The sequence below is a fragment of the Peromyscus californicus genome, unplaced genomic scaffold (genome assembly GCF_007827085.1).
Source record: "Peromyscus californicus insignis strain IS unplaced genomic scaffold, ASM782708v3 Scaffold_6__1_contigs__length_162567912, whole genome shotgun sequence".
Taxonomy (NCBI): Eukaryota; Metazoa; Chordata; class Mammalia; order Rodentia; family Cricetidae; genus Peromyscus; species Peromyscus californicus.
Window position 1 is genome coordinate 155181427 of NW_026294584.1, and position 19399 is coordinate 155200825.

At 40.7% G+C, this 19399-nt stretch overlaps 1 protein-coding gene across 41 annotated transcripts in view; it reads right to left on the bottom strand.

The window, feature by feature from the left end:
- Positions 1–19399, bottom strand: part of C2cd5 (C2 calcium dependent domain containing 5) — a 146144-nt gene that overhangs the window by 49499 nt on the left and 77246 nt on the right. For 18 of the 41 annotated variants that reach the window (XR_008214172.1, XR_008214173.1, XM_052719071.1 and 15 more), the window contains 10 exons: positions 19096–19157; positions 18787–18885; positions 18110–18199; positions 17566–17653; positions 17382–17468; positions 8488–8538; positions 7482–7583; positions 6054–6244; positions 3474–3620; positions 279–391 (listed from right to left, as the gene is read on the bottom strand). Coding sequence is in view for 39 of the 41 variants with exons in the window: in XM_052719071.1 (XP_052575031.1) it covers positions 279–391; positions 3474–3620; positions 6054–6244; positions 7482–7583; positions 8488–8538; positions 17382–17468; positions 17566–17653; positions 18110–18199; positions 18787–18885; positions 19096–19157 (1030 nt within the window). In the remaining 2 variants the exon portion in view is untranslated. Of the gene's footprint in view, positions 1–278; positions 392–1079; positions 2326–3473; positions 3621–6053; positions 6245–7481; positions 7584–8487; positions 8539–17381; positions 17469–17565; positions 17654–18109; positions 18200–18786; positions 18886–19095; positions 19158–19399 lie in introns of those variants that run through there. The other 23 variants (XM_052719074.1, XM_052719076.1, XM_052719083.1 and 20 more) reach the window with 7 other exon arrangements.

The window sequence follows — 19399 nt, forward strand, 5'->3', positions numbered from 1 at the left end:
ATGAGAACCTGACACACCAGAAGGTCCTATGAGGGGCTGAGGACAAAATGTAGCAGTCAGGGCACATTGGGAAGGAACCACTTAAGAGTTAGAGGGCTTTTGTTATCTAAGAAATATCTAGTACAGCTCCCTCACATCTGTCATGCCTGACATGGGGCCGCACAAAACTGCTGGGACCCAGCTGTGTGCCTGTACAGGAGCAGTTTTATTGAAGTGAGAGAACTTCACAGTCTGCACTCAAACGCCAGGTTCCCCGAGACAGGCAGTTGCTTCCTCACCTGGAAATGAAAGAATTTCCTCCATGGATTGCAGATACTGAAATCAAGGCATCTGGCTTGTTCAGCCTCTGTGGGGATGGTGACACTGCTCTCACTAGCACCCCTTCGATGCCCTGAGTGACAAGAAAAAAAAAGACCAAACCTTTGAAAATACAGAATCTGGACCCAGAAGCATATTATGACTTCATTTATACAAAAGGTCCAAAATAAAAAGTCATAGTAACAGAAAGGTTAGTGTCAGCAAAGACCTGAAGGGTTTGGGGTTGGAAAACAGAAACCGCTACTAGGTCTCCTGCTGTTCTGTGTGAATGATCTGAGATAGCACATGGTGGCAGACAGGCAGCTCTATGCCACGCTGATCAGCAAGGAGTGCATAATAGGGGCAAACTTATGAGAATTCTATTTCAGCAAAGCTGTGGTAGGCTAAAAAAAGGTTAAACCAAACTGTTTATCAGACCCCCTGACACAGAGTATTAGGCACTACATACATACTTCAGAAATGCTTCAGCATGCAGGTCACTGAACTGGAAGTCTGATGCGTGTGAGAACTTGCATACATTTGCTCCTGACCTATAACTATGCCCTGTGATCTAAAAGACATTCAGAAGCAGGTATTGAATAGCTAACTGCCCAAGGACAGCAGGAGTGCCACAAACACACACCCACACAAAATGAAGATGAGGATCCACCATATAGTAGGTGCTCAGGATATTTACTGACTTCAGGAATGAGTGTGTGGAGATGAAACAATGGTAATAACTCAGAAACATGTATCACATCAAAAAGGCAAAGAAATAGGAATACTGTTTATAAACTTTTTATTTAAAAAATAAAATTATAAACAAAATACAGAAAAATATTGACACCTGTATAACAATAAGATGACTTTTCATTTTTAGGGTAATTGTTGTTCTGAGAGAATAAAATCCCAAGTTTTATAAGGAAATTTTGTTGGGCAAAGGAGGACTTTGATATTTCATTAGCAGTGGGTACCTGGCATAGGTAAGACTTAATACACACATCCAACACTTCACAGCATATTCAAGTCTCATTTCCAAGTCTATACCAAACACTGTACCTCTCCAAAGTCCCTAGATTAGTAAGAGTGCAATTTAATATTATTAGAAAACAATCTTGTTTTTCCTAGGTTTGACTGGTGTCTCCCCAGTTAAAGCTAAGCCTCTTCTAGACAATTAAATACGAAGCAACAGACAGTTTTGAGGCATCCCCCTCCTTCCTCAATGTGGACATCCAGTCCTGAGGAATCTCCCCATTCCTTGATATGGACACCCAGTCATGAGGTGTCTCCCCACTCCTTGATGTGGACAGCCAGTCATAAGGTATCTCCCCACTCCTTGATATGGAAGCTTCCCCAGGAAGCTCCTTCGAGCATCAGACAAGACTACAGATGCACACTGTAGAATTTTCCTTTTCAAATATGGCTGAAGTACATTACCTGTCCAGCTAACAAATTCCTCATTTCAAGCAAAAGGTACTGAGAAACCCAAAGAGTAATTTTCTGAAAATACACAGTAGTTTCCTCCATTTCTCAAATCAACTATGGACTCATTAGCAATCTGGATTCCTGCTTAGTTTTCTAAGTTACAGAAGCTACTTATCGCAGCCTCTTAACAATCTTCTCATTTCATTTTTAATTATAATTTTATTAAAATCAACATAAATTACAAATAACTCCCATAACTGAAGGCGCTAGATTCCATGGGGTCTGTCTGTGTAAACAGGGCAAATGAAGTGTCAAGATCAGAAATTCTTAAGTCTCCAAGACGTCCACACAAACCAAACCAACTCATACTCATTCCTCCTTAGTTATCTATCCCAGGCTGAGGTTTTTGGTCTGTGAAGATGACAACAAACAATGGAGACAGATGAATTTCATTCAGTTGAGCTCCTTCTGTCTTCAGGTTGTAACTTCTCCAGTACATGACGGCTGGCAGTTGACAGCTGGCTGCTGAGTTGACATGACCTCTAAATCAGATTCACGAACAAAAACCACCGCATCACCACTGACATTGATGAGACACTGCGCCTGTGAAAACAGCAGACAGAAGCCCAGGTGCATGCAGCCACAGTGGTCAGATGCCTGCTGTGCAAGGGGTCTGGGAGAAAACTAAATCCAGCACAGACTAATCAACCACGAGATAAAAGAATGCAGCAGAAGCTCAGAAAAGGAAATGTTCGCAAGAAAAGAAATCCAGAAAGTCTGGGGATGAATGACAAAATATTCAAGCCTGCTATAAACCAGAGATCTATATACTGGCAATAAGAGCCCATGTCATATATACTGGGGAGCTGGTGAAAGCTGGATCTTACGAGGTGCTGACAAAGGCAGAGGGCAACAAACAGGTACTGGAAAACTTTATCCAAGAAAAGCCAGGAGTACTGAGAATGCAAATAATTTGCCCTTAATTATAATATCTAAGTATAGAGCTGGCAGCAAAGTCCATACCCACACAGACACACACATCTATTCTTCTCATTCCTGTGAAACCTGCATTACAGTCTCCTGAATGCAGTGTCTGCCTGCATATCCCGTGCTCAGGGCACAAGTACTTCTGTCCATTTATCATGTGTGTCATACAAAATATGATTTCTGTATGTACCAAGTGGAGTAGGATGGGGCATGCTGCCTTCAGGATATTTTGTTACTTATATAATTATTTAATTTTAGAAGAAATCTTTAAAATGTTTGAGCTGTTTAGTTAAAATTAATAAAAGGATGATATTCTAAGGTTTAATCTAATAAGACCTCTTCTTCTTCTATACCTCATTTACACAGTAACATTTAGTAGAAATAAATAAGCAGTCTGTCCCCACTGTATGCTCTTCACCATCAAGGTAGGTAAACCTAGGCATCCCAGCACACAGAGTGAGGGGTGCATCAGATCGTCTGAGAGAGGATACAGCCACATCCATATTCCCAAAGTTCACTACCAAAGTGGCAGGAGCAGTAACTCTGGTGCAGAAATTCCAGCAATGCTTCATTAAGGGTGACAGCTCATCATGTGGAACAGAGCCTGAGCGATGATGACTACATGATTAATAAAGTCACTTAGGTATGCTTTAAGCATCTAGAATCAAATTCTAAATACCAATTCTTCTAGAAGGGCATGGATGTGAACAGGCCAGAGGGCCATTCTCAGACTGCCTTACATTAGAGATGTTCAGTTGTCTCACCTGGTTCTTACTTGGATTCTCCATGAAGACACACTGCTTCATAATGTAGGAAACAACAGCATTCCCTCCCAGTGCAGCAACATGAGCTCTTACCATGGCAAACACTTCAGCAATGAAAGCATGGAGGAAGCCACTGACTCCTCCTTCCTGCAAATAATGTATGAGACCATCGTATCACATACAGGCTAGGAACATACATAAAATGTCAAAAGCACATACACATTCTAAATTGCCTTAGTGTACAAGACCATCATTTACATTTTCCTCATAGTGAGGATTTTTTTTTTTGCATTAATAAACACACTTCTTTTGTTTTGTTGTGTTTTGTTTTGTTTTTTTGTTTTTCGAGACAGGGTTTCGCTGTCTTTGGTGCCTTTCCTGGAACTCACTATGTAGCCCAGACTGGCCTCGAACTCACAGAGATCCGCCTGGCTCTGCCTCCCGAGTGCTGGGATTAAAAGCATGCACCACCATCACCCAGCAATAAACATACTTTTAATAAACACACCTCTGAGTAAGGATTTTAAAGTACTCTCATTAAAGCTCAGATAAACTGTAATTTGTCCATGACTAGCTTTCATTATACACAATGTATGATTTATGAATATGTGATGCTGGAGAACAACCCCAGGGCTTTGTGCTGCCCAGCAATTGCTCTACTCTACTCATCTACACCTATCCTCTTCGCATCATCATCATCATTTGGTACATAGGGTCAGAATCATGAACTTCTGGCCTCAGCCTGGCTGGGCCTACACCTGTGCACACGAGGCAGCTCACAGGCAGTCCATGCTGCGCCTGTTTTCCACATCATATACTAATACACAATTCAGCACTACACAAGCAGCATTCCATACACATTGCCAGAGAATGAAAAGAGCAGTATGGGGAACTTTTTCTGTTACAAAACCAAACAAAACAGAAATTAAAAGCCAGTCAATAGCCTAAATGCTTTTCTACTTAAGTTTTCTATCAACTCTACTGGAGGTGAAGTTAAGGACAATCAAGGACATTTCTGAATTAAACTGGAGTTAAGGAACAGCAGAGTTTACTACTAGGAACTAAATTATTTTTTTAAGTACATCTTTAAAAGAAAGTTGACATGCACGAGTGCTTTGCCTGTGTATATGTCTGTGTACCATATATATGCCTGGTGTCCAGAGAGGACAGAATATGTGCAGGTCAGTTCTAGAAGCACAAATGACTGTAAGAAGGATCTCACTAGGCAACGACACATGTGGGATGCTGCACCCTAGGCTAATGGTGCAGGTCTCTGCTGCAGTGAGATTGACCAGGCAGTAACACCGCAGCAGGGAAAGCTTCCACAACAGCAAGGAGTAAGGAAATGAAAACATGTGGACTCCAGTGTGGCCAGCAGCTTGTGCATGAACCCCACTATCTATCAGGCTGAGACAACAGGATCATGTGTGCCATACACTACTACCACACACTACTACCATACACTACTAGGAGCAACTAGAAAAGAAAATAACAGAAAAAAAAACAACACGCCAATTTTGAAACAAACCTATTTTGTCAAACTTAAGTGGACTTTAATTCTCTATTAAGAGGTTCTGAGACTACATGGTTTATTCTCCACATAAACATAATTAGAGTACAATTAAGATAGATTATCTTAAAGTAAGCATACACCTAATTAATTAACCTGTCAGACATTATTCATTTATTTACAGAAAGACATATTGTGCTTGCTCTGTGCCAGGCAGGCTCCATGCTGAGAGAAGGAAGTGAGGTGTGCAGACAGCTGTTCCAAGAGCACAAGCACACAAGAGCTTCCCGTGCGTGACACAAAGCAAAGCACAGCTGAGTCATCTTGTAAGAAAGGCGCTTTCCACAACACAAACTGCTGCAACAGTAAAACAGACAGAGATGATGGGGTTTCACACCTCAGTCATTTCAAAGTTTCCCTATTCATAATACTAATTTGTTCAGCAGCCCTGACTCATAGGATACAATATAATTTCCTTTTCTATTAGGTTAAATTCCCATGTTACAAATGACACAATAGAGTGGCCTTGGTTTTGAAACCGAATCATATCACACAAAATTTCATAACCACTAAGTAACAGTCCTCGTGTGCACTGAGAATGGGGAGAAACGGCGGCGCTCGCTCTGTGCACTGTCAAGACTGAGAGCCAGAGGGAAGAGAGCAGAGGTAAATAAAGCATCTCTGCATCACACAGCTACTACAAAAATCCACTACTTCTAAATGTGGTTCCTTAAAAACTGCTGTTTAAATATACCTCAAAAAAATAACTACTTAGAAAACTTAGGATGTCCTGACAGGGCAGTTTTAAATCGTGGATCAAATATAAGAGGGAGTTATTTGTTTTACAATAAGGATCTAGAACTTCCACAAACAAATGAACTTGAATCAGATACAACTCTTGTAAAATGGGTGACTGTATGAAACGCAAGTCATATCCAAATCCATCTGGACAGGTCACAAATAGGTAAGTAAAATATAAGAGTCTATGTTATTTAGAAGAAAACAATTTAAAACTTGGTTTTATTATTCACTCTTTCAAGAAAAAAAAATTTTAAGTTTTGTAAAGTTACCTCACGGAGAGAAGTAGTTTCTCTAATAAAAAACATGTTAATGATGCCGAGATATTTTGTTATCTTTGCTCCAGGAATGAAAGAAAGAGGCGTCATCTTAACAACTCCGACTGTGGAACTTGCACAAGGTGGAGCAGAGCGATTCCGGAAATTTCCATCACCCATGGGACTTGCTTTCTCAACCGTCACAGCTAAAATGGGAGAAATAACGAAAACATTAAGAACAGACACTGGGAACTAGATAATCCCCTAAGGTTTCCAAACAAGTGGTGACAACATTCAGCTGTCTGTGAGACTAAGCCATGTCATGAAAGAAAAGAAATTATCATGCACCACATGCAATTCAGAGAGAGAGAGAGAGAGAGAGACATGAGGAGATGCTGGAATGGAATTCTTTGGGAAGGAAAATGGCATTCCTGCAAAGGAAAATGTTGATGCAGTGTAGCTAGACACACAATGATCGGTTACACAGTGGAGAAAGGAAAGCGCCAGAGCGGTAAGGTAGCTGCTGTAGAAACAAATTATCCAAGGAGAGTGTGAAAGTTGTTACATTCCCAGGACATTTTTCACCTGTTTCCGACACTCCATCACTGTTGACAGCAGGCAGCCTAGGTAACACTAGGTGTAATACATCTCTATATGTCCTTCCCAAACTTTTTTGATTAAACAGCCACATAACTTTAGCCCTTAACAAGCAATCTTGGCTGTCTAAAGGGTGTTTTGGGAAGTAACAGGTAAAATAGTTACCACCACTTACTAAGTAACTGCAATAAACACACATCCCTGTGTTTCCCTAACCTCACAACCAGCCACAGGGTCACCATCATGCCTGTTTCCACAAGAGGAAACTAAGGTTGTCTAGTTGTTAATTTAGCACCTCTAGGGTTAAAAATACGATTCTGTTCTATTTTCTGTATCACCCCCTTTAAAATGTAGCTCTTTTCCCTTTTAAATTCACTCAAATATTGTTTTCTCAGAATCTGCCAAAACACAGGCTATAAAACATGCCTCTCGAGTCTAGCAGTAAGACAAGCTGCCAACTTTGCAGGCACACTTGACCCTTTCAGTACCCTGTCTTTCAGGCTTAGGAAGCTGACAGCCATGCAGTCAGGAGTTCACTGGGTCCTGGAAGAGTCTCTTCAACAAGAAAGCTGGCCACGTCCTCCTAAACAGGGATGTAATACGCATCCATGTACTTTCAGAAAGTTTCATAAATATGAAATTTAAAAGACAGTTCTACAGCTAGAAGCAACCACTGAGAGCCTCTATAATAACTTCTCACAAAGGACCAAGCATCTGCAGCTTTCACACTCAAATACATGACTGATTGGCAATGTTGTTACTAGGCAGTAAGGTCTAGCCTTCACCACTGGGAAATCAGGGATATGCTTCTCAGGTCATCAGAATGTGGTAGAAACATCCGCCTACTTGTCTTAATTGATCCGCGCCTTATGGTCTGAGCTTTCAGTTTAATGAGCTCTATCCAGCTGCTGCATCTGTCTGCAAAGGAACTGTAATCAACTGACGTTGCTGAAAACACAGACAGAAAACAAAAGAAAACACAAAGAAAAATATGGATGACGTGTCTTACTCGCCATAATCCTCCTCGATGATGTAACTTAACTTGGCTGTAGCTTAGGGAAAGAGCGACCTTTTCTGGTCAGACAGGAGAGGGAGAACCAGTGGGGAGTGGAGCTTAGACATTCAAGTGTCCAAACCCAGTAAGACTGGCGGAGGGCTGGGCGCATGACCGTGTGGTCTCAGGGAGACAAGTGCAGTCCAGCTGAGGCCGGAGCGGAGGACAGACTGCTTAGTTGTTCCTGCTCTCCTCCTTCTAAGAGCTTCATTGCTTCTATCTGATTTTAATTTATAATCCAACTTATAATCAACCCATTATGAGCAACCCCTCCCCCACTTTAGCCAAAAGTCAAAACTAAAAAAGAATCAAGTGCTAAAAAATACTTGAAGGGGAAAACAAAAAAGAACAACAACAAAACCCCACCACCTCACTAGCTGACCTGTTTCTTACTAAAGTATCTTCTTTCCACCATCAGTAACCCAGCTATTAAATCGGCAGGAAAACCAAGTGGTTGTTGTCATCATATGTTCTGCTTCCAGGTCTGATTTCTGGCTCAAGGCCTCCGGCAAGATTGGGGGGGTGGTGCAACTAGCACCCCTTCTACAACAGTAACTTTTACATTGCTACTATTTATAAAAGATTAAAGAGCTAAAACCTTAGAAACTAGGAAGACTATTACAATATTAAAAAATAATAAAGTAAATAATCAGTGAATTTGTAAAACATTCTAAATACAATAAAGTCGTATCTGAGGTCTACTCCATTGTCCAGTACATGTCTATGTCTGTAACTGTATGTCGACTCAACCTCAGCCTCACACATATGGTGACTGTGTGCTTTGCCGGGCAAACTCACCTCTCTGTGCAGCTGGTGTACCTGAGTTAGAACTCGCACTCTCCAGGTGTTCTAGTAAGACAATACGAACAGCATTAGCTCAGATGCTAAGCACAAGCCAGCACTTCTTCCTGCTGATTGTTAATATCTTCTGTGAGCCCGAAGAATAGAGTAAATAAATCTTTACGGCTTCATTACAAAGGCAAACCAAATACAAGTATTAGGATTTAAAATGCAGTTCCATTATGTGAAGACTATCCCCATTAATAAATACCATGCCACGATGGTTGCTTACTATGACACAAAGTGAGTTTTTTGAGAAAATACAAACAGTAGCATGTTAGTAGAATGATGGTACAGGGTAAGAAGATTGGACTGAAGAAAAGGATCAGTGTGCTGGGGAGGGCTCAGAAGAGGAAAATGGAAGGAAGCGTTTTAGGAGAGGTGTGAGAGCTAGTACCACAAAAAAAAAAAAAACACACACCAGGTAACCACCCATGCTCCACACATATCAACCCCACTTCCTAGCCTTGGACCTCCTCACCTCCAACGTCTCCATCTGATTTTATCAACAACTCCCTCTGCTGGTAACAAGATTTTGTGGTACTTAAGGGTGACTGACAGATCTCCAGAGAGATGACTAGGAATCCCAGGACCACCCAAACAGAACCACACTCTTCCTAACAGGCTGGAGAGTAGCATCCAGACAGGCATTTGTTGTGCATATGTAAAATATTGTGAAAATGTAGAAGTACTATTAAAGTCAATATATTTTTGTTGTTTATGCTTTCTCTGTACTAGCCTATTTGAATTTTTGTTTCAAGGAATTGTAAAACTGAAAAAAAAAAAGGAATAGCTCATTTGAAACACTAAAAATTATTTGGGACATCCAATTTTTTTAAAGTATCAACTAAGCAAATACATTTTCCATCTCTAATGTATTGATCTTTAGGTAATATTTTCAAATTAATAAAATTTAACTACGCAAGATATGATTTGTACAGAACGTTCTCCTAAATGGAGTAGCCCTCTCATCTGGTAGCTAACACTGGAGAGCATGCAGTAGTTAACAGTCCTCCGAATGTGGAGTTGATTAATAAATGGGATCACTGGGTGCAGGCCACAGATGACTGGGAAGGTGCCATGCTACAGACATGCCTGAACATCAACCATCATGTCCACAGACTACATACCTAACTGGTACAGTCCTTGTGATTCAGGAGACTAAGGAACTTAGCAAGTCCAAAAGGAGATAGGAATACAGGAAGAAGACAGGGAGGCCCTGACATGTATTCAGAGGCTTTACAGTCTCTAGAGACCACACAGGACAGAAAGGGACACCATGCATACATGGAGAACAGCCAGCCTACTCCAGGCTTAGAGGTTTCCAGGGTTCTCTGGGGCTACTGCTGAGCAGGATAGACTCTGTGAGCATACATTACAGAAAGTATAGTTGAGCTGGGTGTGATGACAAACACCCACCTACCAACGTGAAAGATAGAGGCAGGAGTTCCAGGCTGTCTCAAAAAAAAAAAAAAAAAAAAAAAAAAGGTAGGGTAGGGTACTATAGCCTCATAGTAGACTGTCTGCCTAGCATGCACAAGCTCTGGGACTTGATCTCCATCAACAGAGAGAGAGAGAGAGAGGGGGGTGGGAGAGAGAGGGGGGGAAGAGAGAGAGGGAGAAAGAGAGGGAGGGAGAGAGAGAGAGAGAGAGAGAAAGGGAGGGAGGGAGGGAGGGAGGGAGGGAGGGAGGAGAAAAGGAGGGTAGTTTGGATTGGGCATCCTAGAACTTTTTTCTCAGGAGCAAGAAGGAATGGCTAAAATCATCTTAGAAACCACTAAAATGAAATTCTCTCCCATAACGCAGTATTCCTGTGTGTGATTTAATAGCAACCCTGAACTGTGCCAAGTAGAAACAACACGGTACAAAGCAATAGGAAAAATGTTTGTGTTTGTAAACACACAATATGAGCCAAGCATTTGGGTGCACACTTGTAAACCCGGCATTTGGGAAGAGGTGTGAGGAGGATTAGGAGTTTAAAGTCAGCCTCAGCTATGCAGTGAGTCTGATCAGTCTAGGCTACGGAAGATCCTATCTCAAAAACCACAAATAAATAAGAGTATGTTATTTTCTATAGAGAATAAGCTAATAAGAGTACATGCTTTTGAGAAGGGAAATAAAAGGAAAAGGAAACTTTCAGATTACATGATTTTATAGTGTATACATTTCTCTCTGAAATTACCTCTCCCCTAAATACTTATAAAGGGCCGTCTTTATTCCCTAACTTCAATAGTTTTCACAGACATTCTTCAATGTTCAAGGAGCCTTTTTAGCACACTTGGGAGAACACAGTTATCACTAACACACTTGCTATGATCTTAATTCTTACAGAAATGCTCAAGGTCAGCTGGTTTGGGGACAAGAAAACTTTGGCACCTCAGTCCAATTTGCACACCTTAGACACCGAAGTTCTCAGACTCTTGGGTCCTTCTCAGTATAGTCTCGCTTCCCAGGTAACAGGCTCTCAAACAAGAAGGCACTACAACTGCTTGCAGTGTGGCTCATCAACACACTGGTAACTAATTAACAATAAAACAATAAGCAATCTCCAGGTCATTTGTAAATGGAGGACACAGATTTCATTATTTCTCATTAAGTATCATTCAAGCTCTGCTGGGGAGCAAGCACTGAATTCTGTGTCATCAAAACATCTACATGGAGGAGACAAACAGTTCTCATGTGAGAGCCCCACTCCACCTGCAAAGAGCTGTTATCAAGACACACAGCAGTCCATGCTTTCACAATTTCTGTGTGTGTCTGTGCTCCTGTGCGTGCCCGTGTGTGCGCGCACCTGCCCATGTGAGCAGTTAAGGGACACTCTGCAGAGGGCATGCTTCCTTCTTCAACCCTATGAGACCGAGGGATGGAACTCAGGTGGCCATCAGAGCTGGTGGCAAGCTCTCTTCCCTGCTGAGTCATCATACTGGCCCTGCTTCTGATCTTGAAGTCATCCTCAGCAGTGGGCATGTGGTGTACGCCTTTACCCCAGAGTCTGGGTCAGGAGGCTGACAGCAGCAGCAGATGTGGCAAGGCCCCCTCCTCCCTCCTTTCGTATGCTTCTAAAGTTCTCCTCAGTTGTCTGTCACAACCAGTGACAAAAGCATCTGTCAACCGTAGCTCCTTGAGGTACATGCTGACATTCTGTTGCCATGAGAACAGTATTACAGCTGGTTAGGCCAGACAGCTCTATCCTCCAGTGACATGGGTACCACTGTAAAGGGTCAGTTTGGTCTTTCCTACACACTACAATGCAGCAAGAAGGCCCTTCTGAGTTGCCAGAATGTGATGTAGGCCTTCTCAGCCTCTGGAACCCTGAGTCACTAAGTTTCTAGGCTTTCTAAGTCACCTTGTTTTCTGGTGAGCAACACACACTGGACAAAGACCACTATAACACAAATTACTAACTCTAGTGACTTTTTATGTCTCATCATTACAATATATCAATCATCTTTACTATAAATTTTTTTAGAGTAAACATCTTTTTAAAAATTACTATCTTAAAAATTCCTACAAAATTACTCTCTTATAGAGTAAAAGTAAAAAATAATACTCTCTTGTAGCCCAGAGTCTTTAATTTTTATTATTTTCTCATTTAAACATTCAGTTTAAGTTACTATGATCACAATTGAGTTTTTACATTCTTTTAGGAATTTTTATCAATATAATAAATGATTGGATATACTTTATACATAAAAAGGTAGCTTAATAACTAAGTTAATGATGAATCTGAAGATAGAAATAAACCTATCTATAATGCTACTTAGATGTGGATGAACTGATAAAGTAATTGCCATAGAAGAGTTGTAAATTAAGGCATAAAGATAGAAATAACAGCTTCAATTTGAATATTTTATAATGGAAACCCAAAAGTAAGACATCAGTAATGTACACCTTCAATAACATATGATGAACTTCCACAGGGGTCACATTCTCCAACTACAGACAAACATTCTCCACTGCTTTCTCCTTTTTGAACTCCCTGTCATAGTCTTGCACCCACTTCTGGGCATCTACTCTTCTTAGGACTGTGCTCTATGGCTTCTCTTCTGAATACTGTTAGCTCTCTCCTTCACAGTCTAGGTCTTTTTCTTTGCTTTGCCCTCCTCGGCCTCTTCTGCACCTCACCTCACTGTCCTCAAGCTGCCTGAAGACAGAGGGAAAGCTACTCTATCCCACTTTCATTAACTCCCTTCCTTCCACCCCTTCTCTTGAATGAGCCAGACACTTGTACCTATCTTTACATTTTGTTTCATTCCTTTATTTGTTTGTTTTTGAGAAAGGGTCTCATACCCTAACATCTCAGCTAGCCTGCCTCAGCCTCCCAAGTTCTGGGGTTACACCTGGTTTGCCTCTCTTTAGTTTTCATATTCTTCATTCTCTATCCTGATAGCTTCTCTCGCCTGCCACTGCTTTGGCCATCCAACTATATGAAGACTATTTACAGATTCTTTTTATTGCTGTCACTATTTTGATCATAAGGTCAAAGTGTGCAGTTTTTAAAAAGCAGATTCAGCAGCTATATGAGATGATTACTATATAAAGGTATTTGTAGTAGTATAGGGAGCTACTATATACAGTTAAGAATTAAGAAATATTTGTAGGAAAAATAAAAACTAATGTTCACAGATTTTCCTGCTCGCTACTGTAGTCAGTGACTGATTAAACAGAGCCCCCTGCCCTGCAGACTACAGCACCTGCCATTGAGCAGAAAGGATTGAACAAGTACCAAGCAGCAGAGAGACAGGAAACAAGAGTGTATGGAAAGGTCCTTGTCTGCACTTTTAACCAAGAGACACTAAGTTATCCTAATGAAATTTTTTGATAGTATTAAACTATCAATATCCAAATGAATCTATCATTCTATGATAGATTAGATTTATACCATATTTGAGAGATATTTAAAGTAGTATAAGGCTTATAGTTGTTTAAGTCCATCAGCTCACTGTAACTAGTATCTCAAGATTTATGTCTTCAGATTTTTGTATTGTTTTTGTTTTTTGGTTTTTGGTTTTTTGAGACAGAGTTTCTGTGTGTAGCCTCGGCTGTCCTGGAACTCGCAGAGATCCTCCTGCCTCTGCCTCCCAAGTGCCGGAATTAAAAAGGTGGGCACCACTGCCTGGCTTTATTAACTTCAGGTTTTAAAGTAGTGTTAACCTTTTACAAACATTAAGGTACAAAATTATTGAGCTCATCCACATTCTATGAGAAAAAAAATCTCATTTTAAAATTTTTTACCCAGGAATATCTTTACTTAGATTCTACATTTTTACTGTATTTATCTCTCTCCCTTTTTTCTATAGGTATCATTTTAAAGCACCTTTAAAAAATGCAGAAAAAAAAGCCTCAAGTGTGGAGACTGATGAGGCTAAACCATTTTGGTAGAGTTTGTGCTGTCCATGCTTTCTTACAGCACAGCCTTCTGAGAAAAGCTGCAGGTGATACCACACCATCCATAGTCCTAAAATCCTGACAGCCTTCACATGACATTCTTTAAGAAATGACTGAAATCACCACCTTCTAATATTTCACAGCAAACAAATCTAAGGAAATATCAAGGTGACACTGAGTCAACCAGAAATCTGAGACCAATAAACTTTTGTTACTTTGAAAAAAAAAAAACAAAAAAACAAAACACCAACCAGGCGGCACTCTGTGAGTTACTAGTTACAGTGAGCTGATGGACTTAAACAACTATAAGCCTTATACTACTTTAAATATCTCTCAAATATGGTATAAATCCCAGCACTCGAGAAGCAAAGCCAGGCGGATCTCTGTGAGTTCGAGGCCAGCCTGGTCTACAGAGCAAGATCTAGGACAGGTACCAAAGCCACACAGAGAAACCCTATCTTGAAAAACCAAAAAGAAAAAAAAAAAAAGAAAAAGAAAAACAACACCAAATTCTTCATCATGAAATGGAAAACCTGACTATGGCTAGACAGTTCCGAGTCTGGTTTACTCTATATGGTGAATTAGGATACGTGTAATGAAAGTGGTACATGACATTTACCCTTGTTGATAACAAGAAAATAATGAGGGGTTTATCTAAAAGCAAAGATGCAATTGTTAATAAATATATTATTCTTGGCTCTTCAAACTACTCTCCCTGTCAACATAAAAAGAGAAAAACAAGTAGCAAGTCCCCCCTCCCCCTTTTAAGAACATGAATGGTAAGTAGAAGTCAATGTCTGAGGGAGCAGGCTAGTCCCTGGGCATTCTTCCTAACCATACACGGCTAAACTTAGATTTTCACATACTTTCTCTTTCTACTCAACACTTTGTCATGTTATAGTACATACACACTCCATTCATGCTATAAGACCACTGGACTAGTCTTCAGACCTTTTATAACCCACCTTACCCTCAAATCTTCCAAATTACCTTGAAATAACTTTTAAAGGCATATTTAACCCGTGTCCTGAAAAGGTGGAGGAGGTAAAGCCAATCTACACATGCAACACAAACCAGAACCCACACAAGTGTGTGAAAGGGACAGATACTCTAAGCACTCACTGGAGATGCTCATGCTCCAGAAAAGCACAGGTGTTCTGCATGGAGCACTGGGTGGCACACGTTTTTATGTACATTAGTAGACAAGATGGTTCTGATATGAGGATGGTAGTGAAGGTGGTGTGGTGTGGTTCAATGGTTTTCCAACTCTGGCAACCCTTTCTCAGGTACTATCTAGGAAGCCCACACTGTAAGCATGGAGTTGAAGATCTCATTGCACACCTCTTGTCAGCACCTCCCACCCAGAGGCTGCGCTGAGACTCACAACTTAGAGAGGAACTGGGCTTGCTGGTCAAACTGACTAGACTTTCTTGGAAACACTGATAATTACGGAAACTCTCTGATCTCAGGCATGAATTCAGCTTTTGATTTATCCCCCCGAGACAAGGTTTCTCTGTGTGGCCCTGGCTGTCCTGTACACTAGGCTGGCCTCAAACTCAAGAGATTCGCCTGCCTCTGCCTCCCAAGTGCTGGGATTAAGGGCATGCGCCACTCCAATATAAACATGTTAACAATCATAGACCCACAAAATACAGAAACTGAAGGAATTTTTAAAACTTAAAGCTAAAAGGAAGTATAAAACTTTTCAGATTTTCGACATGAGAGGCTGAGGCTGACAGAGGTCCGCAGTCAGTCAGTCCACTTGCATACCTGCTCAGCGTTAGTGCTGCCGACAGGCATTTCTACTGCTTTCCCTCCACCTCAGGCCTTCATGCTGCCTTTGAAAATGAGCTGTACACACTTTGGGCAGTTCACAAAAAAGACATTCCATCCAAATGGCTTCTTCCCTTTGTTCTTTAGTTCACAATCATTTCATAATACTAATTATATAATCAGCAGTTGTGACTGACCCTGCAACACTATGGAAGCCATCAGTATAGATATGTCAAATCTGCTACATCTGGTCAGCTAATATGCACCCCGACTCCAAACATATACTCTTGTAAATTAGCAACAGATTCAACCTTTACTGACTAGGTTTTAGGGGTGGTTTCTTACTGCAGAGGTTTCTCTTTCATCCCCGAAAAGAGTGGCACCTAAGGAGCTCAAGGAAGATATTTTTAAGACTTATTTATGTGTGCGAATGTTCTGCCTGCATGTATGTCTATGCTGAGTATGTGTACCTGATAATCAGAGGCCAGAAGAGGGTATCAGATCCCCTGAAACTAGATACAGACAGTTGTAAGCTGCCATGTGGGTGATGGGAAGCAGCAAGAGGTTAAACGCCCTTAACCTCTGAGCCATGCCATCAGGCCCTTCAAGAAGACTCTTAACAATGATGTTTACTCCTCTGGAAACCATGTTTACTCAGGTCTGAACTCAGACACTTCAGAACTGGACTCCCCTTCACTCTTCCGCGGACGTTAAGGAGTGCCCGAGACTCTGTGTACAAGTCCTAACTTGGAGTGGAGAGCTGAGACAAGGGGATGACCAAGCTACCAGGTAAGGAAGTTCAGAGTCGGACCATGGCTTACCACTTCAGGTCTCTGGTAAAACATATACTCCCGCGTGGAGAGACAGGCTTTGCATTGACTGATTCAGTGAACACACACACACACACACACACACACACACACACACACACACACACACTTACTCTGTTTTATACATAATTTGTTTTCAAATAAAAGTATTCATAGATGGAACAATTTTAAGTGTTACGATTATAGTAACTAATTTTATGTCAAATAACAAATGAATCATTTCTCATTTAAAAACTTTAGGAAAAAAATACAAAGTACATTTACTGAATATGTAATATAAGATTAGACACAACCGTTTTGAAAAGTTAAAATAAAAATTATACTAAAAACAAAAAGAGAGAAAAAAAAAAAAAGAAATCTTCCCATTCTTTTCTACGCACTGTAGAAAACTCAAGAGAGTTTTCCCATTAAGGGGAAATTATTTTGTATTTGAAAAACTATCTGTTTCTTATAAAAACAATATCCTTCAATTACAGCCATGGTGTAAAATATGGAAACATTCATGGCTAACCTGAGCATGCCCCAGAGAATCTATGAAAATCCAAAATGTTTAAAAACCTCTACTAGAAGAAAACTAACCAGATAAAATACCAAATACACTATATGTAAGTATTTACACTGGGAAATTCAAATCTTCAAAAGCTAAAACTTTAGTAGAACTGAGGTATAAGAATGAAACATGAGAAAAATGACCTTCACAGTTTATAATCTCTTCACAAAGTAAAGAAAGAAGATTATTTCCCCCATTTATACATATGGAAACACACAATGACAGATGAAGGGCGGGCTCCTCAGTGGACTCTAGTGAGGAGGCAGAGAGGAGCCAGCGACTCCCATGCCATGAGCGTCCGCGGGACCGACCTTTAGTCGCTGGGAAAGCATGAGAAGGCAGTGAGTCTGAGCAGAGCTCCAGAGGGAACTGCAGCAGCTCTTCATTATCTGTGGAGGCTGGAGAGGAAACACACAGCAGTTATTCAGCAGCCATCGACTGCCCCGTTTAAACCGAAGAACCTAGCACACAGCTGGGACAGACATCAAAATTTACCTCTCTGCAGTGACTTTTCGACATGGGCTTTTGTGGTCTGTAAGGCCTGGTTTTTATCAAAAGTTATTGCAACTGCTGTGACTGTAACCTAGAATTATAAAAACAATCATGATTAGTAAAATAACCACTAATAAAATTAAATTTCTTACAATTTGCTTTCATCACCATGGGACAACCTGTATTAACTTAGTAGTTTGCCCTTCCTCATTAAGACTCTCAAAATTCTATGGAAACTCAGATGTGCACCACGTCTAGCTAAACCTAGACATTTCCGAAGAGCTTTCTCTGAAAGACAGGGCTGTTAAAGTCCTGGACAATGAGCCCCATTGTGTTTACTGTGTCTCACTGGGAGGACACATGTGAATCCCCTGCAGATAACCAGCAATAACAACATTAGATACACAGCCTGAAGCATGCTAATATACAACTTCAGATAGTCTGAGTTCAAACACTGTGCTGTAGTTAGCTAATTATGGTAACATTAAACTAAAACAGATCACAAAGGGATAGAAGCCTCTTCTACAGCCAATGGCCCCTTCATTACCTGGATTAACTCGTCTTCAGGCAGAGACACTGTAAAGTTCACATGGCACAGGCAGCAGGGGGTCATGGACCGGAGTTTGAAATATAAGCTCTGCATAAAAGAGAGGACTGGTGACTTAATTCTTCATTTCATGCTAATGATTTCACGGAGTTAATTCTGTCCATGAGCATTACATCACAAAGGTGAAAACCAAGAAAGGAGGCCAAAGCTGGCCCCTTCTCTTTGAAAGTACAGTGTCAGTGACTGCTGTCAGGAAGGTTGAAGTGTTTGCAGGATAGGATCATGTAAACACAGAGGACATGAAGTCACAGGCAGGACTATCTTGGAAGGGAGGGACTGAGGGGAGCCCAGTCACAGCATACACCACAATGAACTAACACAACTTTACTAAACCCACTACTCTATGCAAAGAGCACGCACCAATAAAGGTTTAACGTTTGTCAACAATTCTGGCTCTGACAACCATTCTACAAATGTACTAGGTTTTTATGGAAGTTAAGCTACTAAATTCAGTAGCTTTTTTCATAATACTGTCTCTTAGGAGAGTGAGGACAAGCTAGTGCCTCAATGTGGCACAGGTGAGACCTACAGGTCAGAAACAGCACATCCTGGGCCCGTGAGGCACTAGGGACAAAGGACAAAGTTAACCTGCCTGGTTCTGAGTGGCGGGCTCCTACCTTGAGCAAGTTCTCACACAGGCCGTTGAAGTTCTTATTGAGAGCTTGGTTAGTCAGGTTGAGGCTGCTCAGTCTGACCACTCTTACTGATGTGAACATCTGGGGGGGGGGGGGGGGGGAGACACAACAACACGACATCTTGTTCTTTTTTCCTAAAAGTCTAATAATTGATAAAACTGGCAATAATGAAGAAATAATGGAATTAAAAAGGATAGTATTTGTAATTTGTACTTGGTGTCAAAAAGAATAGGTATTTAAGTGAAACTTACTTATAATGTATATTTGTTTCAAATTAATAAAATGGTTTACCTGTATTTCTGATGTCCAATTATTTATGCCAGGCATAATTTCTGTATTACAACTATAAAAACCTGCCAAAACAAATTAAAATTAAAATTGATATTTTACTGATTATGGTTTTAGAAATGATGGTTCTCAACAATCAAATCTAAATATAAAACTTTCATTACTTTTGACTACATACTGAGTTCAATGCCAGCCTGAGATACATGATACATTTCAAAAACAATAAATGACTGAATTACTAAGTAACTAAAAAGAAAGCTAGCCCTCTCACAAATAAGAGCCAGAGCACTGATGCACACAGGCTTAA